The sequence below is a fragment of the Periplaneta americana genome, chromosome 2, assembly GCF_040183065.1.
Source record: "Periplaneta americana isolate PAMFEO1 chromosome 2, P.americana_PAMFEO1_priV1, whole genome shotgun sequence".
Lineage (NCBI taxonomy): Eukaryota > Metazoa > Arthropoda > Insecta > Blattodea > Blattidae > Periplaneta > Periplaneta americana.
In genome coordinates, this window is record NC_091118.1 from 67413944 (window position 1) to 67433747 (window position 19804).

General features: G+C 34.9%; 1 protein-coding gene across 3 annotated transcripts in view; it reads right to left on the reverse strand.

Moving 5' to 3' along the window:
- Positions 1-19804, reverse strand: part of scat (VPS54 subunit of GARP complex scat) — a 181425-nt gene that overhangs the window by 43842 nt on the left and 117779 nt on the right. For 2 of the 3 annotated variants that reach the window (XM_069817917.1, XM_069817916.1), the window contains exons 18-20: positions 18955-19168; positions 16462-16614; positions 13669-13822 (exon numbers count right to left, since the gene is read on the reverse strand). In XM_069817917.1, coding sequence (XP_069674018.1) covers positions 13711-13822; positions 16462-16614; positions 18955-19168 — 479 coding nt within the window. In that variant the 3' untranslated portion in view covers positions 13669-13710. Of the gene's footprint in view, positions 1-12210; positions 13823-16461; positions 16615-18954; positions 19169-19804 lie in introns of those variants that run through there. The other variant, XM_069817915.1, reaches the window with a different exon arrangement.

A 19804-nucleotide genomic window follows, 5' to 3' on the forward strand; every position in this document is an offset into this window, starting at 1 on the left:
TAATGAGACAAAAATAATATCTTTTTCTGGTTGCTTTTTATATAAAACTACAAATAAATGATTATATTTTCAAATAAAGGGCACTCTCTATTGTCAAAATAATATTAAAATAAATAAAGACTACGGTACCTCTTTCTCTCCTGAAAAACCAGTATTTAGTCAATAGCCCACTTACTGGTATTATTCTCAGCTCAATTCAGGAATTTATTTACACTCACTGAAAACAGCAATGTCTGTTTGTGTTTATTAATATTTAACTAGCTCAGTGTAGATGATTCGGCTAAGGTGCTTGCTTGCCTTCCGATCTGGAGTTGCGCTTGGTCACAGATTCGATCCCCAATTGGGCTGATTGGTTGGGTTTTTCCGAGGTTTTCCCCAATTGCAAGACGAATGTCAGGTAATCTATGGCGAATTCTCGGCCTCATCTCGCCAAATAATCAAGTAAAAAAATATATATTTAAACTGTGCAGTCACTTTCTTTGTTTTGCTGGTATTTTCATGGAAGAAGCATTTTACGTAAGTACTGTTAAAAAAGCACATACACTGAATGTCCAAACTAACCCCATATTCGAACAATATCGACATTTATAAAGGAACTATATATGTCCAAAGTTACCCCACTATGAGTATCCCTGCAGTGGCTGAATAGTCAGACCTCTGGTCACCATTTCTTCACATTTCTTCATCATTCCATAGCATTTCCCGATCGCCGGCTGGCGGCGCATGGAGGGGCCTGGCCTAGAGATGAGGGGAGTTGCCTGCTCGAAACCTGTGTACGCTGTGAACCTTAGTGTGGGTTTGGGAATGTGCCTAGCTTGAGAATTAGCGCAATAGATCATAACAGGTCGCAGTGCTGGGCCATAGTGCCCCTCTCCCATAAATTCAATTCCATTCCATTCCATACATCACTATGAGGTGAAACTGAGCACTTTTTTTTAATAAATCACTGTGATTAATACACATTAACAATATAATCGTTATCATATCCCTAAAATATACTACCCATTATGTATAAGAAACCTATTTCCTACATCATCTTGTTTCTTTAGCAATGCTACAGAATAAAGTATTATGTCAAAATTTCCCAATATCACCGTACTTGACTGTATCATATATCACGGAAAGAGAATACTGTATTACGAAAAGAAATAGAAAGACAGCTTATGAGTCTGATTAAGTTTCAAATTTGCTTGAATACCCTGTGAGTAAACTTGCTCTAATACCAACTTCGTCAATGACAAATTCCAATTGGAATTTTAAAATTCGAAAAGAAGGAGACACTGTTATTATATGGAATATGTTACTGCATCCAAGTATTTAATAAGTTTCAAATATGTGCAAAAAAACCTTCACTCCGAAATGTTTTGGAGAGCTGGAAACAAGGGCACGTAATTTAAAGTGCAGTAGAATCCCACTTATCCGGACTTAGATTATCTGGCCTTCAGTGTTCTCCGGATCACTTTTTTTTTAATTACAGTAGTGTACATATACAGGGTGAGTTTTAAGTCCACCGACAAACTTCAGGTGATTCCTGACTGAAAATGGAGCACAAAAGTTCATATCACCTTGTGTCCGGAAATGCACAGTTTCCACAGTAGATGGCACTGATGACATTCTCCCGTTACTTGCAGTGTGTGTTTTGTGTGTTGTGATTTAAGCAATATAGAAGCACAATGGTCCGGTATTCATTCCAGGAACAAGCAAAAAGGCTCTAAATGTTGTGTGATGTAGGTGGTGCTGTCTGTCAGGGTACGTGGCTTGGTACATCCGTACTGCCTCTCAACAGTTTCCACCTGTTTGGCCATACACGAACACCATCTCAGCTTGTTCCTGGAATGAATACCAGACCATTGTGCTTCTACGTTGCTTAAATCACATTATCTGCAACACACTGCAAGTTATGAGAGAATGTCGTCAGTGCCATCTACTGTAGAAACTATGCATTTCCGGACACAAGGGGATATGAACTTTTGTACTCCATTTTCAGTCAAGAATCACCCCCTGAAGTTTGTCGGTGGACTTAAAACTCACCCTGTATACAACATTGAACAATAACAAAGTTTTTTGAAGTCAATTACATACTGTACTGCATTCTGAATAAAAAACTCGTTTATTATGTAGGCCTACATGTGTGCAACGTCTTTCTACATTACTGGGTCCACCTTTGTCCCTGTAACATTACAGGATCAAAAAGCACACAGCGCTCTCACCCTCTGTATTATCCGGATAATTGGGATTCTGCTGTAAAACCAAACTGAGGCAATTAGAAGCAAAGGGGTGTAAGTGAAATTAAAAAAAAAAATGATTTAAATGGATCAAGGGTAAACTAAATTAAGGAATTTACGAATGTTTAGTAACTTTTAATCACATTTTATGAAAAATAACATAAGTGCACTTACACTCCTTTGCTTTTGGCTGCCTTAATTGTCTCCATGTGGTGTACTCTAGATAGATAACATGATCAGCAATGGTGGTGGAGAAATTTGAAGTAAAACTAAAGGCTCACACATCTACTGGGGCTCCAGATTTCAAATGGACTACACATTCCAAAATATAAGATTATGTTGACTAACAACAACAATGTGAAGAAGAAGAATAAAATAAGTTTATAGTCAGGACTGTTGGGAGGTTGATCTAAGACTTCTTTACGGAAAGAATTCAAATGTCAATAGGATTCAATTTTGAATTTATATTATAAATTATACCGAGGATTTATATGCACTGAGAACTGCCAAAATATGATGCATGCAATTATGCATTAAAAACCTGAGAAATATGCACTAAGATTTAAAAAAGCTGATTATGGAACACTAGGCAAGAATGAGTAAATGTGCTACTAGGGATTCCAGGCTTTCCTGCAGATCAGGCGAATCAGCACCCTACCCTCTACAGATATTTGCTCAGACTTAAGAACCAACTATCTGTAGTCATCAGTTTCTGAACTATAAATAAGCTGTTTCTTTCCTTCTTCTTGGGGGCTGGCTCAAACCAAACGCATAAATAACCAAACATATTGGAATGTTTGGCCATCCTTGAGTCGCAAATTCCTAGAATGTGGTTGTGACAGTAATCCCTCACTTAAAAAATTTAAAAATGTGTGAAAAATAAGAAAAGTCGGCAAAATAGGAAATTGAGGCACTGAGATCAAAAACGGGACTAGTCATGCAGAGGTCATTTTGAGAAAACACATACAACTTCACACACTGCATTGTACTTGCTTTAACCCCTTGTTTTTTTATATTGTTACCTTGCATTCACTTGTCCAACAAGGATTTAATTTCTTTTTTAGAAAATAGAATAGGCCCTAAATAGAAAAATATGTTTGAAAACTGCTGACATGTATTCTTTTTGATCTGAAGAAACGGACTTTCATAACATTCGCTCCATTATAGCTGCAGCACTAAGAGATAATGATGTCAAGGTTTTTGAAGAAGTCCACGGCCTAGCAGAAAATGGAAGCCACAGAAGAATCGATATAATTGCCTTTAAAAACAAAAGCAAAGGTTATATTATTGACCCAACCATCAGGTTTGAAATCCATGAGTCCCAGCCTTTAGAAGTCAATCAAGAAAAGCAGAGCTTTTATACAACTAACATTTCATATTATAAAGAAAAATACGAACTCGATGCTATAGAAGTAGTGGGCCTACTCAATGGTGCTAGGGGAACAATTCTAGGCTTCCTAGCAAAATTTTGGAAATCTCTTTCCCTCCCAACATCTATTTTAAAAAAGATAACTATTGCCACTAACAGGGGTTCCCTACAAACTTAAAAAAACCATTGCTATTATTTACCTTAATTATTGAACTTTTCAAGTTTTTTTCACTGTTGTAAACTTTGTCTTTAACTGAACACTGTATTTGACGCATTATACAAATTTATTATTATTATCTGGTATGCTTTGTCTATGGGCAACCTCCAAATTTGAGGAAGCAAATATAAAAATAAAAAAATATACAAACTTTAAAACAAAATTATGTTTATAAACAAGTTGACACCTCAGTAACATACTATTCAATTGGGTCATCTTCACTGTCCCACAGCTCTCTTCCAGAATCTTGGGATGCCAATAATTTTTGTTTAACACTGATTCTCGAAGCACTTGAAACAATTTGTTAGAAAATGGGGACCACTCATTTAACAAGTCATATTTTTCAACTTAATGTTAGAGTTGTGCAATGTTCCACGCAAGTGACACCTTCCATTTTTACATTAAACAATGAAGGGTCACTCATATAATATGGAAGCACTGTTAACTCAGATACCCCAAATTGATAGTAAGTCCTGTTTTTTTTTATCTCAGCACCTCAATTATATGGCATATTAAATTAAAGTATGCATTTTTCACCGATACTGTTGAAATACATGCAGTATGCAAAATAAAATTATTGGTCTATTAGACTATTCTTTGTTGGAAACCCAAAGAAATATGAGTACTGCTTAAATATGACGTATCAATAAAATCCTCGGTTTAATTATTATCTAAGTCTAAAAGTAATGCAAAATGTGGACAATGATCCATACCTATATCGACAGATTAATGCAATACTGATCTTTGTTTCATGAATCAATTACAGAACAAATAACTGTAGTTCAAAGACTTGTAATAACTACAATATTTGTAACATTTCTTTTCTGATGCCTTGTAGACTTACATTTTATAACAATCTTCTCACTTGTCTTTAAAAAAATACAGGGTTTTCATTTACAAAGAATATGCAACAATACTTCAAAAGCCTTCTTCCTGTCATAAATCGAGATGTTCAACAGAACACAGCAGGGTAGACAGTTTTGTTTCACAATATCGAAGCGACAGTTCAAAAGGGAAACAACTCGAAATTTAAAGTTTTGACAATACTGCATTTAAAACTTCATGTTGCTATGAAAAATCCAATTAACATACACTAATTTGAAACTTATAGTTTATATAACACATCATTAACAGAATTAGGCGTAATTTCAATGAGCCTTTGATTTTTCACAGCAACATGAAATTTTAAAATGCAGTTTTCTCAAAACTTTAAATTTCGAGTTGTTTCCCTTTTTAACTGATCCATCGATATGAACTCTGTATTTTATACAGGGTGAATAAAAAATAAGGAGACAAACTTCAAAAGGTGATTCCTGACATGAAAAGGAACACACAAGCTCATATCAACATGTGTCCGAAAATGGACAATGAGTATGCGATAAAGCAATTAGTACTGGTACATTACATTACACATTACATGGTATTAATTTCATCCATGTTACAATGTTACAATAGATGTTCAAATTGGCCTCCATGGGATGCAACGCAAGCGTCCACATGTCACATCATGGATTGCCTCACTCTTTCAAATGTTCCAGCCTGTAGCCGAATAGTGTCACAGGCTACATGGACACACTCTTCAAGGGTCTGCACATCAGGACCTGGCTCAGCATATACAACAGTTTTCAGTTGCCCCCACAAGAAAAAAAAAATCAAGGGGGTTTTAAGTCTGGTGATCGAGGTGGCCAGACTCAAGGGCCTCCTCGTCCTATCCATCTTCTGGGAAATATATTGTTCAAAAGCAGTGTGCGTGTTGTTAAGAGAGATTGATGTCGTTCATCAGTGCCATCTACCATGGCAAATATGTATTTCCGGACACATGTTGATATGAACTTTTTTGTTTCTTTTCCTATCAGGAACCAGCCCTTGAAGTTTGTCCCCTTACTTTTTATTCACCCTGTATAAGGATTGTATGATTGCAGTCCTCTGGTATTGATTGCCATTAAAGTATGAAACACAGTTATACAAGAGTCGCAAGTATACACAATACTGCTCCTGAGAGTATAGGAAAAAAAGCCTTAAACATGTTGTGATATTTGGTATGTGTGTCATCCCAAATATCCCTTTTGTAATAAATTTTGAAATATTTACCTGGTATATACACATAGAGGTAAAAGAATCATTGTGTAAGAGTTGATCACAGCACCGTAGCTTCAAACTACAATTTCAACATCGCAAACAGAAGAAATGAAAGTGCCATCCCTTATAAGAGTAATAAGACAATTTTACAGTTCTTGATGCAACAGTACTTTCGGAATAAGTAATCGAACAAATACTGGTATAAAAATATCACACACATTATATACACATGTGTATACATATGTACGTGCAAGTATATTCTGTTTCCAGATGATTGGTACACAACAATTGTCACACAGATCATTTCACGTACTGCAAGATGACACACAGCAATTGTCACACACGTGACATTTTGCCTACTCCAATGTAACCTACAGCATGTATCTAAGTTAAACAAAAATAATATTAACAAAATTTTATATGGGTGTTTCAAACCACCTGTATCAGCCTTTTTTCTCGAAAACTATATGATACTGGTTGTTCATTAGATATTATTTAAATAATCGTACTCAAATTACATGCATTAATGGGGAATTTTCTAATGCTGTTTATGTTAATATTGGAGTTCCTCAACAATCTGTTGTGGGTCCTCTACTGTTCCTTATTATGATTAATGATCTATCTTTTAATATAGAGTGACACACAGTCCTTTTTGCTGTTGACACTTCCTTTTTGTCTACTACATATGACATACATCATCTGTCTTTATTAATGGATTCCTATTTATGTGATGGTTTGAAGCCAATGGATTGAAACTTAATAGATCTAAAACTCAGCAGATACTATTTTCATTAAATCATGTTCCTAATGAAATGATTTCAGAAGTTAAACTTCTTGGTATTACATTAGATTCAAAACTTACTTGGGCGGGTCACATTGTGATTGTGTGCAAAAGGTTATCTCGTGTACTTCATCTTTTGCGTAAATTAAAAGCTCTTGTATCTAGTAGATATTTGAAACAAGCATATTATGCATTTTTCCACAGAGTATTTCATTATGGTATTCGATTGTGAGGTAATGGTGCTAATGTCAATAGTGTTCTAATTTTGCAGGAAAAAAGCATTACGTATTATTACTAATTCATCTTTTAATGCTCATTGCCGACCTTTATTTCGTAATGCTAATATACTTACTGTAATTAATCAATATATTTATGACTGTTTAGTCTATACCAAGATTAATTTAAATAGTTCATGCTTCCCAATCCCAGCTTCACAAATACTGTACTAGAAATAATCATTATATTGTAACACCTAGGTCAGGTTGACAAAGACCAAGAAATGGTTCAGTGTTATTTCTTTAGATATGTTTAATAGATTGCCTAAGTTAGCTTATTTACATTTAAAGTTGTTTTTTAAAAAATGGCTTTTAGATAATCGTTTTTATCATATTAATTAATTTTTTGACAGCCATATGAACATGGAATTTTAATCTGTTTGTTTTATTGACCATTGTCTATAATTGCGATATTGCAATTTTGACAAATAAACATGATTGATTGATTGTGGAATTATTACGTTAAATGAGAGCACAATTATAACATTAGTCTCAGTCCTAGAAAACAAATCAAAATACTGAAAGAAAAAGTAGAAAAGAAAATGAAAAAATGTTGTTGTTTTCTCTTGCACTCCAATATTTTTCAAAGATATTATCATGGTCAGCCACTGAAGCACAGATTTTGAGGTGTTCCGAATCCATTTATTGGTTTGAGTGCACAATGAGCAGTTAGGGGACTTATATATTCCAATTCTATGCACGTGTTTTGCCAAACAATCATGGCCTGTTGCCAATCTAAATGCTGTTACAGACGATTTTCGTGGTAAATCGGGAATTAACTGTGGATTATGACGCAGAGTTTTCCATTTTTTCCCTTGAGATGAAAAAATAAAATCATTAAAGAAAGAAACTGTAACTTGTCAGAAAAAGTGCGACAGGCAAAGTGCAACAATAAACACTTTAAAAGATTTAGTTCATGAATTGAAAGAAAAAAAATATAATAAATGACCACATACAAGTATTGAAAAACAATTTTCCAGATTTATTTATTGACATGTTAAATAAGACTGGTAATCAACATTCTGAGAGCATTAAAAAGTTTTCTTTGACTTTACACTTTTACTCACCAGCTGCCTATGATTATGTCAGACAATGTTTTAATATGCATTTGCCACATATGAACACATTAAGAAAGTGGTGCAATATTGTAAGTGGAAATCCAGGTTTTACAGAAGAAGCCTTCCTGATTCTAGAACAGAAAGCATCAAGTTCACCACACCCAATTTATGTTTCCTTAATTTTTTATGAAATAGCAATAAGAAGGGCTGTTGAATGGGATGGTCACTCCTTTACAGGGTATGTCGATCTTGGTGAAGGAATTTGTGTGGATGATTTAGAAGAAGCAAAGGAAGTTTTAGTATTCATACTAGTTGGCCTTAATGCGTCTTAGAAAATTCCAGTGAGTTATTTTTTTATCAATGGCTTATCAGCTGATATATGGGTGAATTAAGTAGAGAATGTATCATTCGCTTGCAGGGCATTAATATCACCACTGTGTCAGTTACTTGTGATGGACTCAGCACCAATCTAGTAGCTGGAAATAGACTGGGCTGTAATTTTATTGTCGAGGAATTAAATTCAGAATTTAATGTAGGGGATAAGAATATTCAAATGATGCTTGATGCCTGCCACATGCAGAAGTTGGCGAGAAACTTATTTGGTGACTTAAAGATCCTCAAAAATCAAAATGATGAAGAAATTAATTGGAAATATACATTGTGTCCGGGACAAAATTTACCAATAAGAAAGTTTAATAACTCGCATAATAATGGAGATAGGAAAATGAAATTTGCGGCAAATGAAAGAGGGACATTTTAAGTTTCATGTGTGATGTTGGCAACATTTGGTCATTGTTGTTGACATAGCTGTAATTAAAATGGCGTTCACAGTGCAACAAAAAGTTCAATGCTGCTATTGGCTTGCCGAATTCAAGTATCCGAAGATAGTGGAGAGAAGATTTAGACAACAGTGGCCTGAGAAGCAACCACCAGATAGGCACACAATAACAACTTGGCATAGAAAGCTTCTTGAGACTGGTTCTCTTGTAGAGAAAACACCACGCGGGAAGAAAGTGACAGAAGCGCAAGTTGACAGAATTCAGCAAGCTTTCCAACGGAGCCCGTGTAAGTCTGTTCACCGTGCCAGCAGGGAACTTGCAATTCCAAAGTCAACTATCCACGATGTTCTGCACAAGAGGTTAAGTCTGCATTCATACAAGATTCAATTGGTTCAAAAGTTGAAACCAAACGACTTGCCTGCACGATATGATTTCGCTAGTGACATGCTGTTGAAAATTGATATTGAAAATGGATATCTGCAAAAGGTCGTGTTTAGTGATGAGTCCACCTTCCACGTCTGTGGGATCGTCAACAGGCATAATTGTCGCATCTGGGGATCAGAAAATCCGCATGTAGTGAGGGAATTGGAAAGAGACAGCCCTAAGATTAATGTTTGGTGAGGACTTACACATGAAACTGTGATTGGACCGTTCTTTTTTGTGGAAAACACTATCAATGGAAATGTGTATCTTGATATGCTGCAAAATTACGCCATTCCTCAAATTCCACAGGGATATGTTTTCCAACAAGTCAGAGCTCCGCCTCATTATGCATCACATGTTACAGATCACTTGAATGAATGCTTTCCTCAGCGATGGATTGGTCGAGGTGGACCTACAGCATGGCCTCCCAGATCCCCAGACCTAACCCCACTGGACTTCTTTTTTTTGGGGATACATAAAAGACATTGTGTACAAGACTGTAGTGGCAGATTTGGAGGATCTGCGTCGGAGAATTGTCACTGCTTGTGCAACTGTCACTCCAGAGATGTTACGCAACACATGGCAAGAACTTGAATATCGCCTGGACATCTGTCGTGCTACAAGAGGTGCACACATAGAAGTTTATTAGTGGTCATTCGAAACTTTGTGGAAGTCCCTTTGTCAATTCCCGCAAACAGCATTTTCATCCATCAATTATTTGGTGGTAATTTCTTATTGGTAAATTTTGTCCCGGACACCTGGTATAGAGATGCTTGAGGATCTTCAAAATAATGAGTCGTTGACTTTAGCAAATAAATTATGTAAACACCACATTCATTATCAATGGCAAAAGATGGAAGTAAAATTGGCAGTGCAAGTAGTATTTGTGGGAAATGCACTCTTGTGTCTTTGCAGTGATCTAAAATTAAAAGAATTTGAAGATGCTGAGCCAACAGTAGATTTTGTCAGTTTTTGATTTGTTATTTGATATCCTAAATTCAAAGACCATATTGTGTAAGGGATACAAAAGTGCACTGTCTGCAAGAAACAAAGCTATGACTCTCAGTTTCTTAGATTCTGCAGAGAGTTACGTGCTATGACTAAAAGACAGAGAAGGCAGACTTTTATATCGAATCTCAAGAAAAACCGCAATTATTGGTTTCCTATCTCTTTGTAGAGGTGTGAAGAGTATTTACACAGATTTAGTAGATACTTGTAAGTTAAATTATCTGCTTACTTATAAATTTAGCCAGGACCATATAGAAATATTTTTCAGCATGATTCGAAGCAGACTGGGTTATAACAATAACCCATCAGTCCAGCAATTTAAGACTGCATATAAGAGTTTACTTGTAGCCAATGACATAAGGTGCAAAACAACTGGCAATTGCACAGAAATCACATCTACACATTTACTGTCATGGGACGCTACCAATTTTCACAATCGAAGGTGATTTGATGAGCCAGAAAATCCATCCCCAGAGCAGTTGTACAGCCCCCTTTTTCTTTCATCCCCAATGATTTCGGAATATTCGGAATATATCAGCATTTGTTGTGAAACAGATAAAGAAGGAGCTGCATTGTCATTCAGTGTGAGGAATCATTGTATGGCAACAAATCCCTCAAACACATAGCGTTTTTATTGAGAAAAGACAATGGTGGTTTGGCAATTCCATCAGCAGACATTGTAAAGATTTGTAGATTGTGTGAATGTTGCATTAGACAGTTATTAAAGGAAACAAATGGCATGCCACCTAAAGGTCCTGTAGATCTAAGATAAAGAGAACTGTTCTAGAACAGATAAACATAAATGAAATATTCCCTGAACTGCAGGAACACGTGTTAGAAAACGAGTTTCCTGACAATCACATCGTAAGAATAGTGTCTTTAACATTTGAAATGTACACTAAAATTAGATGCCATCACACAGAAAGATCTTACAATGTCAATTTACATAGAACAATTGTCAGGCAGCATCTAACAAAATCCATCCTCTTCATGAATCTTCAGGTATGTAACTGTATTATCATGTTCATTTTTTGTGCTACTTATTAGTTACCGTTCATTCTTTTTTTCTGTGTGGTTTTTATTTATTCCACTCTTTTCAGGTGTTCTCAGTTCTATTTTTCATTGGGGTTGTAAATGTAAATAATAACCTATAAGTATTACAATATAAATCGACTTGTAATGTAATTGTTATCTCTACATCATCTGGCAGCATCTATCAGAAACCATCCTTTCAAGAATTAAGAAGTAGGCCTATGTTGTTATCTTTTTATATTGGATTACAGTGCAGCATTTATCTAAAACCACCTTTTCAAGAATCAAGAGGTATGTTGTTATCTTTTCAAATTGGGTTGAAGTGCTTATTTAAAATTACTTTATATTTGTGAGTTGTCTATGTTGTCATTTGCACAGCAATTTTTGTTGTTGTTTTGTTTTTGCAGATATTCCTAGTGCATTATTTTTCACTGGGAGTTATAATAGTCATTTAATATTGGAGTGCAAGAGGTCAAATGACTTTATTGTCAAATGCCTGGCATTAGAAAACAACAACAACATAATAGTCATTTAAATATGCGCTCCTGCATATATGACGTGTATCATCTCAAATGCAGGTAGTAAGGCCTTAAAAGCATTATAAGAGGGGTTCGGCCGGCGCCGTGTATCGTGTGCGGCATAGCTCAGTTGGAAAGAGCACTCAGCGCGCAGAGCTGAGAGGTCCTGGGTTCGATTCCCGGTGCCGGTACGAATTTTTCTCGTATTAAATAGTATTAATACACATTGGCTACTTCATAGTAGTCGTGTAATATTCAATGAGATGGGCGAGACCTCATATATAATGAATATGTGATGTATTGGGCATGTATGTTGACTTTTTATATTAAGTCAACTGCCATTATACAAGGAGCGCACTCAGTTGAGTGATTTGGTGGCCGGGATTCCACAGTAATAGGCACAGTAATATGCACTGTTGCTCGAAGATCTTCTGTGGAATCTCGGCCACCAAGTCACTCAATTGAATGCGTTCCTTGTATAATGGCAGTTGACTTAATATAAAAATGTCAACATACATGCCCAACTTGGAGTCAGGCCACAAAGGGAAAAAACCACTGGAGGAGAGGGGTTCGATCTGGTGCTGTGGATTGAACTTCGGCGTAGCTCAATGGTGAGAGCACTTGGTACATAGAACCAAGGACCCAGGTTTGATCCCCGGCACCGGAGTGAATTTTTCTCCTCTAATATTAATTGTTACCATAACAGATGTATTCTGTAGGACCAAAAAATAATAATCTTTAAGTAAAAATTAAAGAGTTTCTTTCAGTTAGCTACCTATCTACTTTATTGCTACCTGTATCATTTCCAAATTCATAAAAAGAATAAAGTTCACATTTATTAAGTATATAAATTTCTATGATTAATCTTGCACAGGATAGGGACCGATGGCGGGCTTATGTGAGGGCGGCAATGAACCTTCAGGTTCCTTAAAAGCCATTTGTAAGTAAGTAAGTAATATAAATTTCTATAATGTTTATCTGTTATTTACAAAACATTAACTTTTTCTTGTAGTTTTTCAAGTGAGTTTCAGAAAGAGTTCCAACAACAAACCAAATAGAGTTAATTTAAATAACATAATTACGCGTTATCTTATGTATCTGCACTCTGGGTCTCCGATCATGTGCAGTGTCTTTTATCTGAGACTTTGAACATTCCAACGGCCCAATTTTTCCTTGGAAATTGTAAATATACAGGTGTCTAAGAAAGAAAGGTTACAGACTTTAAGAATAGATTGCAATCATCAAAATAAATAAGAAGTTTCTTGGTCAAAACAAGAACATTCTCGAAGATAGAAGATTTTTTTAGTAGGATAATGGTACAGCATATCGAATATGAAGAAGGATCCCACTTACAGGCATTTTAAATATCTTACACTAAAGGCAGAAGACGCCATTTGCCTCTCTAGTATCTTTACAAAGAAACCTTAAGATTGAATGAGTATACTCTTTGGAATGATACAAGTTTGTGAGGTCAAGTTAATTGTCTTTTGACCTTAATTCCTTAGATTTTAGATAATAACAAAAATAATTTTCCTCCATGAATGCACTATATATTTTTGTGTCATTTGGTATATACACTTAATGCAGGAGGTCTTTGATTTCTTTGGGGACAGCACTAACATCATTCCAATGTTCATCATATTAAAATTCTGGCTAAGAATTACGAGCATGGTGCAGTGATGAACCCAATACGATCATATCCTTCTTAGTTATCAGCCTGTAACAGTTGAAGCAACTAATCATATTATCTAATTTGAGGGTCTGATTGTTGACTGTGAATGTTAAACAATACAAGCACTTAATATAATACATGCTGGTAACACGTAGTGACGTCATCACTACCAGTCCATTGTTCAGGATTAAGGAACTTACAAAAATGGATGCAGTTCTGCAGACTTGCTTACATTTGATTATTTTCCTTTGCTTGAAGTTGAACTGAGTTGGCGTTATCTTGGCAACCAGATATCGTCCATAGCTTTATCTGAAAGTTCACTTTGTGGAAGAACATGAAGTGTTTTCAACGTCTCCAAATAAAATGTCAGCTCTGACGTCACGATCCTGTGAACAAAGTAGAAATAAAATGTTTCTACAAAGCTGACTTTCAGCTTAAATATTTAGAGGTCATAACTGATAAACATCCGAAATGGGACAAACATATCAACTATCTTTGTAATAAATTACATAAAATTATATATTATTTTGTTCACTTGCGTAATTACTTACCAATAGAGGTACAATATACAATTTAACTTGTTATATTTCTGTCTGTAAACCAATATGCAATATTAGAATAAGGTAGTACTTATAAAACTAATCTCATTATACTAGATTTATTATAGAGAAGAATAATTAAAATATTTCTAAAAATCCATTGATTATACTACCGAAAAATTGTTTAAAGAATTTAAAGTCTTGTTGTTGTTGTTGTTTAGTCAACTGTCCAAAGACAGGTCTGAACCTCACAAGTGAGACCAAGAAGGTACCACTTACGAGGCAACTAGGCCAAGAGATAATGGGATAGGGTGACCAGTTCCTTTCTCCCTAAAGTCTTGAAAGTGCATCAAATTTATATCAATGTATTACTAAATTTAATACACAAAAATCACACAAATTTCATATCAAAGTCACAAACACAAAACCAAAGGCACTGGTACAATACACATGTTTGAACCCAATCCTTAATAAGCACTGCTTTCAATCATAGGAGTAATATCAGCTTTAGAATTTGTAACAAATTAATAAAGAAATACCCTCATCTATTTAACTAAAACATTTAAAAATTTTATTAAAATGTATGTAAGTACTTTGTTAATAATATATATTAATTTTTAAAATATTATTTATTGTGATTTACCTATGTGATTTTATATTGTATTGAACACTAAACATAGAATCGTACAATTTAGAAAAAAATTAATACAGAAATACCCTCATATATTTCACCCAAACAGTTTTAAACTAAAAAAAAATGTAAGTAAGCACTTCGTTATTAGTGAATATTAATTTTTTAAAATGCTATTTGAATCAGTATTTTTAAAAGGGTGTAAGTCACTATTTTTACCATTTTCATGTTTCGTGCATTTTAGAACCTATGTGGGTAGATGCATCGTTTCGTTTTAAAAAGGCGTCAAGTTTGTTTCAATTATGAATGATATTTGTTTTGTATGTGCTTTGTGTATGATTTCCATTAACATTTCGTTTACTAATGTCATTTAATATCCATGTTATATTTTGTTTAACTTTGTCCTAAAAGAGATGTTTTTATGAAAGAGCGTATTTTCTCACATTTCAAATCTCAGTAATTAAATAAGTATCCATGTAAACCATACAGTTTCTTTAAATACTATTAAACTTAACCTAGACTATCAGTGTCCACTACCAGAATTACGTTTACCCAGATGGTTTTCCTTTAAAATAGTTTTTTTTAGTTTCCCACAAATTACCTTCCCTTGACTTACGCCCTTTTAAAAAAATACCAATTCATTTATTGTAATTTAACTTTGTAATTTTATTATGTATTGAATCCTCCCCTGAGCATGAGATCACTCTCTTTCAAGGAAGTGCTAGAATTTTTGCATATTAATAATAATAAAATTGTTAAAAAAACTGTGAGTGAAAGATAATTAGCTGAAGGTATGTCCATGGATGAATATATAATAGAATGCGAAACTGCGATCAGCATCATCTGACGGAAGGGGGTTCAAATAAGATGATCAGTGCCCGATGTCATAGGTGGTGAACATTAGAACTACATGTTGGGTAGATTACCCAGAGTTCTCTATTTATCCGTTTGTTCGAGACGAACAGACGATGCTCGAGAAGACAAGATGGCAGCCAGAAATTTGCTAATAAGTGGACATAAAGTGATACTGCGTGTGTGTATAAGCAGTGTATGTTAAACAGTGATGTTTATGGACGTGGTAAAAATAGTGTTGTTAATGTATTATAAAGTAATAGTAATATTATAAATTGAACTATCTCAGTGGTTTTTGCAGACTTTTCCATTGTGCTGTACACTAAATACCCAAAGAATACAATACAATTATCTAACCTTTCACTTTATTTTCTGTCTCTGTTTTGTTATATTTTAAATGGATAGTGTAAAATAGATCGTCTCTTTTATCTTCCTGTTGGCTCCGGTAAGAATTTTCAGTGGAAGATGGTGTGAGAAATAAAAATGTCAATGTTTTATTTTAAATTGGATTAGTGGACAATATCGATGAGGATGGGAGGGAAGGAATATTTTCTGCACAGTTTAACATTTTCGTCACCATGTGCGCTGCTAAATGCATGGAATAATTAGTTTTTGTTTTCGCTACTTGGTTCTCTGCTAGATGTAATAAATTCTCCACCGTTCAACAGATGGAAGCAAGATCAGTTTTTACATTAGTGCCTCTAGCATGTGTTATGGGAAACTCAGTAAGTTTCGCAACCTATTATATATTCATCCATGATATGTCTCTTTGTGCATGGGTGAACAGATGTCAACCAAATTTTGTCTTGATCATCAACATTATCCTACTCAGCCTAACAGCAATGTACTGCACGATATAGTATTTACAAATGTTTGCAAACTCAAATAATAATAATAATAATAATAATAATAATAATAATAATAATAATAATAATAATTTATTGCTAGAACTAAGATAAGTTAAATTTTTTTTTTTTTACATATAAAAGTGACATGCACTTACCCGTGCTGAGGTCCCCCATTGTTCACGATATTCATCTTACTGAGCTGGTCTCTCAGCTTGTCCTTGAAGGTCTTGTTCACTGTTCTGTACAGCTCCTCAACCTGCGACTCTGGCAGGATGTTGGAGACTGCCTCGTGGAGCTTTGTCAAATGCCTATGGAAGCCAGATACGTCATGTTAATACTCTATTTTTAATCTATTCTCCAGTGTGGAATTTTAGGGTGGAAAAGTGCGTGTAATTCTACTCTCACTCCGTTAATACTAATTCAGAAAAGAATAATTAAAATATGCCTTAATAAATCTCTTGATTACTCATCCGAACTTTTGTTCACTGATTTTAAGGTTCTTAAAAATCGCAATAAATTCAAATCGTATCATTATAAATATAAGACTAAAAGATTCGAGTTTATATTATGACTGAAGGAACCAAAATGTTTCACAAGCACAGCTCTTAAACATGATACCTAGTTTGGTCCAAATTATATAACAAAATAATTGAAAAATACCCAAGTTTGTGAAATTTTAGTGTTAGCAAATTAAAAAACAGCATTAGGAATTTAATTTGTAAAGAATATATTGTGTTATTACGTTTATGCCACTATGTTTCCTTCCTCTTTCTTCTTTTGATTTTTCCCTTCTACCTTTCTTATTCATCCCTTTTTTCCTATTTTTCTTGGAAACTTGTTCGGAACAAGTGAAACTGGTTTTCGATTAAGAGCAGGAACTGGGAATTCTGAACTGCTGACGCATGCGCAGATGGCTTAATCTGAGGCTGAGATGAAAATACTTCGAGACCAAGGACATTGACAGTAGTAATTGCTACCACTGAGATTTTTATTTTTACACGTTTTCTTTATTTTTCTCTATGTGCACGATATATGTTTTCTCATACCCTCTGTAAACAATTCAACAAAAAATGAGTACTTTAAACTATGAATGTGTATGCAAGGTAATTTAGATTTCAGAACTGGCTATTTTTCATGTTCAATTTTCTCTCTACTCGTCCATCCATTTCCTATAATTTTTAACCATCTTGCTACCACTAAGGATCCTGTGAGTGTCCTTGTTTGAGACAGGGCAGGTTGAAATTAAAACATAGTCGATCATGAGTGATTTGGAAGGTGATTGTGATATGTTTTATAACGAATTAAGTTTGGTAGATGAAAATAATTTTAATATGAGAAGAAACTCTGAAGGCTGTGAAAAAACAGTTGAAGAAACGTTCCAACATCGTAAAATCCCGAACTAGTTTTGAGAACGTATTCAACTAGTGCATTCATCAAAAGACATTCGGTATTAGTTCGTAACGCATTCTGAATTGCATGCTGGAACAAACCTAGTAGGAGAAATTAATAAGATTACCCTACAGCAACTGGGACAAAAGAAAATCAAGAGGAGTGCTTGAAAACTCAACAGAGCTTTCCAAGATACATAAAGACTATAAGACATAAGATCTTATAATTTCAAGGGAAAAATTGTTCAAGTCTGCTTCACAGCTGTACCTGAAAGCCAGATTTGCATAATATATACATTACTGTAAGTATGTTAAAGAAAACCACAATTCAAGTCACACAGAGTTTGAGAGCACTCAAAGTTGGGTTTCTGGCATCTTGTCAGCCCACTTGAGGTGTGTGGATATAAAGGAAAAATTGAGACTGTGTTGGGTGTAGTTCCCGGGTAGCTCATCGGTAGAGCATTGGTGTGTGAAGCCAAAGGTCCCGGGACAATTTTTCCTTTGAAATTATTAAAGTCTGCTTCACAGGCAGCTATATCTGAATGCCAGAGTTGCATAAGATCTTATGCTTCTGAAATCTGATCATTAAAAAAACACGATATACAAATCGACAGGGAAATACTTTGAAGAATAGCTGACCCAACCTGTGAAAAAGAAAGCTGGAGAAATAGCTACAATTCTTGAATTGTACTCTACTTACAGGGAGGCATCCATTACAAAAATAAAAGAATCCTCAAGATTATAATGGGCTTGACACTAGCAAGAATGGACAATATGAAGATTATACAATACATATTAGAAGGAAATCCTGGTCGACAAAGAGGATGAGGACGATCTAAGACCAGATGCACAGATGGAATCAAGAAAGATCTTAGAAGGAGGAGCTACTGGAACTGGAAAACATAAGCCATGAATCAAAACAAATGGGGGGGGGGGATAGTTGAAGAGGCCAAGATCCACACTGAATTGTAGACACACGAAAGAAAGAAAGAAAGAAAGAAAGAAAGAAAGAAAGAAAGAAAGAAAGAAAGAAAGAAAGAAAGAAAAGCATCTTAATGTATCCAGCTGTTTGCTGACAACATAAGGTCCACTAAAGTTCACTGTAGTCTTTTCAGTTCTTGTTTTTCATGAACGAAAGAAAGAAAAAAGAAAGAAAGAAAAGAAAGATGACGATTCATCAATATTATCAACATCCCAAAGATACTTTTTTCACCACTAATATCACAGTTGTAACACAAGTAATATTGTTGTGGATCTTACCTGGATATGTTGCGGAAAGCTTGTGAAGGGACAGGTGGCCGTGCATCCCATTGATTGAGTTGTCCGGTGATGAGGTTGCTGATGATGGACAGCACCTTGCTTTCTATTTCATGCACGTGGCTGTTCACATCCTTCTCCACTCCATCGAAGTGGTTCACCCCACTCATGTTTCGGTATGTCTGCTGCTGAGGCTGATTTTGTGACTGGAACATCTCTGCAAGGAATATCCACAGTTTATGCAGGGCGCAAGTAATATAACTCTGCAGATTTTAATAGCTTATTCCTTGGAGAGAGTGCAACAAAAAATTCTAATACCATATTAGTCCCAAATAAATACTTTTCTCAGAAAAAAAATGTTCCCCTATGTTAACACCTCTGATCACATATACAGGGTAAGTAATAATTACGTATTATAAAGTATTACAGAGTATTCTATACACCAAAACAAATATCTTCTGTATAGCCGATACTGCATTGTTATCAAGATATGGCAACATTGCGTTATTTCAAAGCTAATCTACCAATTACCTGTGACTAAAATCGGAACTAACAGTCGGTGTTGATTTGTGGTTAAAAAGAGATGTATTCATAGTTGGCCATGTCTTGTAGTTGTGGTGATGTTTTGTTGATTCATGATGTTGAGCAGAGCATAGATCAGTTTTGTATCAAAAGAATACCTCAAGCTTGCAAAAGAAGATCATACAATTTTTTTTTTAAATATGTAACCTCGTATTTACGCAAAATAAATTTCTCGTCTATCAATACCATCAAAATAAAAGCGAGAAATCTCCGAAAATTATACCACTGTGTGGATGGAATACTTAGTCCAGATTTGAGAGAATACTTTCTG